General features: G+C 32.9%; 1 protein-coding gene across 1 annotated transcript; it reads right to left on the bottom strand.

The window, feature by feature from the left end:
• Positions 1-172: 172 nt before the first annotated feature.
• On the bottom strand, positions 173-1,810 carry LOC107425428 (putative ETHYLENE INSENSITIVE 3-like 4 protein). Its single transcript, XM_016035430.3, has one exon. The coding sequence runs from the start codon at positions 1,700-1,702 to the stop codon at positions 335-337; it is 1,368 nt and encodes a 455-aa protein (XP_015890916.3). The 5' UTR covers positions 1,703-1,810; the 3' UTR covers positions 173-334.
• Between the last annotated feature and the right edge of the window lie 5,723 nt (positions 1,811-7,533).

The raw sequence follows: 7,533 nt of genomic DNA, 5'->3' as shown, positions 1-7,533 counted from the left end.
CCTTTTTTTTTTTTTTTTTTTTTTTCCCCTTTCTCCTAATTCCTCCAATTTTTGGTTAATCTGCAATGTTTTATGTTTCTTTTCTGTAGAAGCTAAACAAGAAATATATATAAATTAATCACAACTGATTTTTGGAGAGTAAACTGCATAATAATATTGTAATTATAGTACATATTTATTGATAGATAGAAAGAGAGCTAAATGAAATTGTACAAATGTTTCTAGCTAGCTATGAGCTATATTAATATTCATTTCATAGTTAACCTAATTAGAAACGTAGATGGGTATATGAAAATCAAACTTGTTCATATAATAACTAGCATCTATCATATTTCTAAGCTTGATTTGGCCAATGAAAACCCAAATCCCAAATAGAAGTTGTTTGTTGTTGATCATTTGAGATATGCTGGTGTGATACGGGGTTGTCTTCCAAGTCCATGTTTTCCTTTGGCATCTCGAAAACTGCATCCATAGCTAGATCTTCAATGCTATTACCCCAGCTCGAATAGTGAGCCAATATATTGCAAGATTGCTCTTCATCACCATCTACATTGGTAACCGCAACATCGCCATCCTGATTCACCTTCGCGAGCTCCATATTCATCCAATCCGTCACGCTTTTCATCTGCGTATTGCTCGAGGGATCGATATCTTTATCACCCCGGTACGCACATAGTAATTCATGTTTCGTTCTTGAATTCTTGTCAAAGAATCCCAGATCCAATTCGCTTTGGGGACACATTATGTTTTGGCAAGCATAGAGTCGAAAATCGACGGCTTCTCTATCAAACATGTTCTTCCTTTTCTCATTGACAATCAAATAGGAGGAATTCTCTCCTTCTTCTTTCCCATCACCTTCATCCCCTTCTGAGATTTTGAGGCATTTCTCGGTGAGTTGTAGAAGTGCTTCTTCAGTGTTAACAACTTCAGACCAAGTAGCAATGTCTTTTGCAGTCATTTTATCTTGTAAAGATTTAGACTGCCTCACCAACCTTCTCATTGTCTCCATATTATCGGTTGACATGTGCTTGATCACAGCCGTCAAGACACTGACTTTCCAAGCCTTTTTAAGATCATGGGGTTTCTTATATGGAGGTGGACCATGTTCATGCGAAACACCTTGTTCACCCCACCAAATCTCTTTCCCGTTGGGCCACCATGGCGGAGATAAACCTTTCTCCAATGGAAATCTCCTCTGTGGAGGAGCACAGTGTTGCAACAGAGCAGAAAGAAGGGACCCCAATGTCGTGTCCTGCAAATCATGGAGGAGATGCATACAGGAAACAGGACATATCTCACCTTCTTCCAGTTGTTCTACGGCCGGCAAGACCTGGGTGAGTGCGAAAGGAGCGTTCAGATCGAACCGGACTTTGTCTTTCCACCATTCGCGTAAACTTTCCGACGAACCTCCGACGGCTTTGCCTTTCTCCGGGATGATCCCGTAGACGAAACCTTTGGCCTTGCAAACTTCCATGATCTTCACCATGTACTTGAGGACGGAATCTTGAGCTCTCGCCATCTTCTTCCTCCGGGACGCGTCTTGGTTGGCTACCGGTTCGGGAACTTCGATTGTGCTTTTCTTCTTCAGCTTCAGGAGAAGAACTCTGTCTTTCCATATGCGCTTCTTGAGATCATCGTAGCTGATTTCTTCTCCAACTTGTTCGTCTTCAGGATTATTGAAATCTTCATGAAACTTCACCATGATTGCTGTGAAGTAAATGTAATGTGTTGGTTATCTAATAGTATACCAAGTACATATAGATGATGAAGATGAGTAGTGAAGGCGGTTTGGAGTGCCAAGATGTTAGAAAAATAAATGAGGAAGCTGGCTTGCGGAAAAGATAACGGGTAACGAGCTGGTGGCGAAGGGCAAGTTTGGAGGTTTGTGTGTTTTGTGAAAGGGAAGGGCCAGATTGGTGATGTCGATGGTTGGAGGAATTCAAGGAATTTATTGAAGGGGTGCGTGCGTGTATTGAAGTTTGCAAAAATGTGGTGATATGTGGCACTGCGGGTGATGCAACCCACGAGCGAACACATTTCTCTTTCACTAACTTCATGTTGCATGCATGAGGGACACATGTTACGTGTATGTTATTATGTATGTTAGTCTGTACCTCCACGTAAGATACCGAGTACTTAGGTTATATATAAACTTTTTTTTGGAATTTCTCATGGTCATCACCGTATTTTGATAATAAATAATAAAAAAAAATTATGAAATCTCTCCTTTTATCCTCCTTTCGATTATTTCAAGAGTTTTTAGATTTGAAAATGTAGTAGCGTTTTAAGTCTATATGATGTTCATTATTCCAAAGAGTTTTAATTAGTACTTTATAAGAGTCATATAATCTATTGATACTTTTTTAAATTGTCTAATGATACATTTTTAAATCTTTGTTTTTGAAACAATGAAGGGTTAATAATTTATTAAGTAGATTTTAAAATAATCTAAATGTTTTGATAGAAGAATGACAATTAAATTATAATTGAATTAATGCTCTTTTTGAAACTAACTTTTAAATTATAATGACGGATGTAATAACATATATATAGACAATTAAATTATAATTAAATTAATGTTCTATTTGAAACTAGTTTTTAAATTATTATGGCAGACGTAATAGCATATAAGCTGTTATAGTTGGCATTTTAATAAATGATTTAAAGTTGAAAATCTAATTGAACAAATAATATTTTTTATAATATATCATATCATCCGTTAGTAGATGTTCTTAAAAAATTATAACCGTGAAAATTTACCTTCTTATAGGATAGAATATCTCTTTTATTAGGCCATTTATTCGGAGCAATATCTAATAGAAGTTATCTAGCTTGGATTTCTCGACTTGTGAATCATAACAGTACTAAAGATTTAAATAGTAAGGTCATGTCTGTTTTATTTTTTTTTTAAAAATACTATTTTTCACCACTAATAATGATTACGATTGAAATCCATAACACATTTGATAATTCAATCAGTTATCTAAGAAGATTTATGTTTTAAATTAATTTTTAAAATCATTATGTAATTAAAGATAGACAATAAATAATAACCATATCAGCAATAATTCTACTAGTAATCATTATAACTGGTGACAAGTAGTAAAGTTCTATTTTTAAGGATGAGAGTTCAAAATTTGGTGAGAAACATTATTTTGTAAGATTCGGATATTATGTTATGACCAACGAAATGTGAAATTTAGTGGAAAATAATTCTCCAAATAAAAAAAGTTTGAAAGACTCTAACCATTTAAATATGACTTGTGAGGAAAAACTAACTTATCACATCTCCCTGCGTAGCTATAATATAAATTCTCAACATTTAATGAGAAAATATTATTTACCATTATTAATATTCATCATAATCCAATGGATCCTTTTTTTTTTTTTTCAGCCTCTGCAAATCTGAGATTGTACAGAATGTTTAGTTCAGTTTGATATCCAATGGAGCGATGCCATAATCCAAGAAAGATTGACCTCCATGCCAGCTTCACCTTTTTGACTTTTAGCTTACATCCCTTTTTTTCCGTTTGGCTATCATGACTCAACAAGAAACGTCACAAGTGAGGTACATCGCTAACTTGTATATACGACGTGCCCCTATCAAATCCTACTGTACCGTATAAAATAATAAAAAAAGATTCTAATTTGTTTTTAGGAGAAAATAATTAAAAGGATCAATTAATCATACAAATTTCTCCTCTCGTTTCATTTTTTTTTAATGTATATTCCTGTATTTATTCACCAAAAAAAAAAAAAAAACCAATTACATCCTCTGTATTTTAGAAATTACTTATATTCATTTTATAATATCTATTTTCTTTTCCATGCTTCGTTTATTTTAGTTAAATTTTGAAATATGATGGTGTAACATGACTTAATTTTTATATAATGACAGAAATCTTAATTTTTGTATAATGACAAAAATACTCTCAATGTAAAATATGAAAAGTAAAAAATAATTATTCCTTCTCTTAAAAGTTATTTTATAAATAAATTTAATTGTTAAAAATTACAAATTGATAAACTATTAAATGCCATATTTTTACCAAAAATAATATTTAGATTTGTTTAGTTTTAATTATTTTTTTAATTTGTATATGATTATCGTTGAGGTCAAAATGTATGCTACGGCTTCACATGTTCATTTGGATTGAGCTTTTGCGGATGGTCCTTTCACGTTACCAAATTAACCTTTTGGATTCTTTGAACAGTGAAACCAATGTCTTCCAATTTAATGCTGACTTTGAACAAATACTTAGTCAAAAACCACAAGAAAATACCATCTAAAAGAATAATGAGCTCTTAAGGAGAATAAATTAACATATAGTGGTATATTAAACCCTACTAGAGTATAAATAGGAAAATATAAACATGAATACTCATCAACATAATTCCATAAATGAAGAAAAATTAGTAGAGAGCATGATTTAAAGAAAAGTTAGGTATGGTCCGCATGCAGACTGGTCTGCGTTGTAAAACTACTCATTTATTTACATACAAATAGTTGAAATAAAGATACTCAAACTAAATACTCATCTAAGCATATAACAAGTAAATATAGCATTGCATAAGGAAAAATATGTATAGTCAAGTAAAAAAATACATACAATCTAGCATTCAACTAGCTTAAACATAAACTAGTATAATGCATCTGGATATACAAAATCCAAACCAAAATATACTTTAACCAAACATTCATTTATACGTATAATGAACAATAAAGGATATAACAAAATGAGTATTTATGCACAACAACAAACATTAAAACTCTTAACAACAATATATGCATACCCACATGTTCTTTATACATATAAAATATGATTATAACATGGCATGAATAAAATTCCCATACATCAACATATATGCATATATAAATACTTCCTTCTTTCAAATATAAAGCAAAATTAAAACAATGTATATAAAAGGAAGGAGAGCAAATTTTGTGATATATGTATTTATGAGTTAACTAAAATAAGGGAATAATATACCATGATCTTGAACATAAATGAGGGAGTTCTAATAGAGGCATGACCTGTTTGTCTCAATCCTTTCCCTCCATAGAAATTGACTTCAAGCCCCACATTGGTGGAGATTTTGGATGACAGGATCCGCCTCTGAAACCCTCATAGAATCTCCTAGGTGGTCCCACTTAGTGAAGTTCCACTGGACAATCTGATGAAGAAGGAAAGATGTCAAACGCACCATCCACTACATTGCTATCATGAATCATCCTTTACTGTCATGAAGAACACAGTTGTCATGCAAAACTAGTTTTTGAATATTTACTAAATAGAGAACATAAGTCACGGGAATTTCCGTATGCCAAACAATTCGTTGATAGAGAGTGTCTTTAAATAGATAAGTTGACGTTGACCTCTTTTGAATTTTAAATTGGTAGCAATACAGGATGATGTTAATTAGCTTCCTTCTTCATTCTTAACTTCCTTTTTCATTCCAAGACTGTACTTCTATATATTTGATTCCCTTTGTGAAGGAAAGACAAGCAAAAACAAATACCATTGATCTTCTTCATGGTATCAGATATTTATTCCGCACAGTTCATTATTACAATGAATTCTCAAACTGAATTCTCCTCATAGCCAAATACAAGCACCAAACCTCTCATATCTTAAACAGAACCCGTCTTGGCTATTCAATCTTTTCATCAGTGTACCAGTTTGGTATCAATTAAACTAAACTCTTCAAACTTCCTCCTTTGGCGTTCACAAATCCTTCTATTGGTGAGGAGTCTCGAAATTTATCATCACCTCACCAATAGTGAACTACCATGTGAATTTTTACATGATGAAAAAGAGGTTCTTGTGATAAATCCGAACCACACCACATGGATTAACAATGATGGGCTGTTAACAACCTAGTTGCTTAGTATTATGACTAATGAAATCCTAAGTTTGAATGTAGGTATTGATAGTGCTTTTTTGTGTGTGGAATTTGATAGATGAGCAACTGCTACTTTTAATAAAATAATAGGAACATGTTCTCATGGATAAACTTGCTTTACTAAAGAAAGGAAGTCTTTCAATTGATGAATATGTGAGAAAATACTATTAGGTATGTGACAGTCTTGCCGCTATAAGTGCTCCAGTTTTAGACATAGATAAGGTGTTCTCTTTTGCTCGAGGACTCGATCTAAATTATAAGGACTTTAGAGTTGCCTTGCTTGCAAAACCTCCTTACCCGACATTCAACCAATTCATTTTAGCACTACAAAGTCATAGTCACATGCTAGAAATTGAAGACAAAATACATGACAAAAATCAAGCTTATTTTGGACAATGTGGCCATGGAAGAGGTCACAGTGGTTGTGGTGGTGGCCATTTCTCTTCAAAATTAAGAGGCTTTACCCCAGCAGGATATTTTAATGAAGTTAAGGAGAACAAGAAACAAGAACTCAAGCCTTATATCGAAGGAAATTATGGACAAAACAGTGAAGGTAAAACTGTTTGTCAAATTTGTGATAAGTTTAACCATAGTGCCATAGATTGTTGGCACAGGTTCGACCACTCATATACCAAGAATAATATCCCAGAAGCTCTAGTAGCACCCAATATTGTAGAAGGTTCCGATCCTAGCTTCTATGCAGACTCAGGTGCCACTGCACACATGACAAACGATACTGGTAAATTGATCAACTCTTATCCTTATAAAGGTATTGATAGTATATATGTTGGTAATGGTAATAGTCTTGTAATATTTCATGTTGGTAATGCAAAAATTAAAACTGAAAATGGGTGTTTAAATCTTGAAAATGTTTTAGTACTATCAAAATTGAAAAAGAACCTTTTATTTGTTAGTCAATTAACCACACAAAATGATTGTATCTTTGAATTCTCTTTTAATGGTTTTGTGATAAAGGATTGCAGGCCAAAAAATCATAGCAACAGGGCATAAGAAGGGAACACTATATGTTCTAAATGAAGGAGAACATCATGCCTTAAGTACAACCAAAGCACCTGCAAATTTGTGGCACCAATAGATCGGACATCCTTGTTTAAAATCTTTGAAAAATTTAAATTCCAATAATGTTATTCATGTTTATGATTAGACAAATAAATTTAGTACTTGTGCAAGTTGTTAATTAGGAAAAAGTTGGAAACTCTCATTTTCTCTATAAAATAAGATTTCAATCTTACCTTTGGAAAAAAATTCATTGTGACATTTGGGGACCAGCCCCAATGATTTTTACACAGAAATATTGATTTTATGTTGCCTTTACTGATGATTATTCTAGGTATAATTGCTATTTCCTTTACGTAAAAAATATGAATGCTTTGAATGTTTTCTTAAATTTCAAAAAATGGTAGAGAACCAGTTTGATCAAAGAATCAAAATTCTTCAAAGTGACGGAGGAGGTGAGTTTATATCATCATCCTTCAAGGAACATCTAAGTAAGCATGGAATCATTCATTATATGTCTTGTCTAGGAGTGTAACCCCTCCTGAAGTACATCGGAATTTTTTTCAAGTTGATCAAAGTTGATCGGGTTTGATCATCATTGACCGAGAATGG

The sequence above is a fragment of the Ziziphus jujuba genome, chromosome 7, assembly GCF_031755915.1.
Source record: "Ziziphus jujuba cultivar Dongzao chromosome 7, ASM3175591v1".
Lineage (NCBI taxonomy): Eukaryota > Viridiplantae > Streptophyta > Magnoliopsida > Rosales > Rhamnaceae > Ziziphus > Ziziphus jujuba.
The sequence above is the reverse complement of the archived record's forward strand: the minus strand, read 5'-3'. Positions and strand labels throughout refer to the sequence as shown.

Excerpts from the sequence above, each read along its gene's own strand:
- LOC107425428 (XM_016035430.3), bottom strand. The coding sequence starts at position 1,702 with ATGGTGAAGTTTCATGAAGATTTCAATAATCCTGAAGACGAACAAGTT.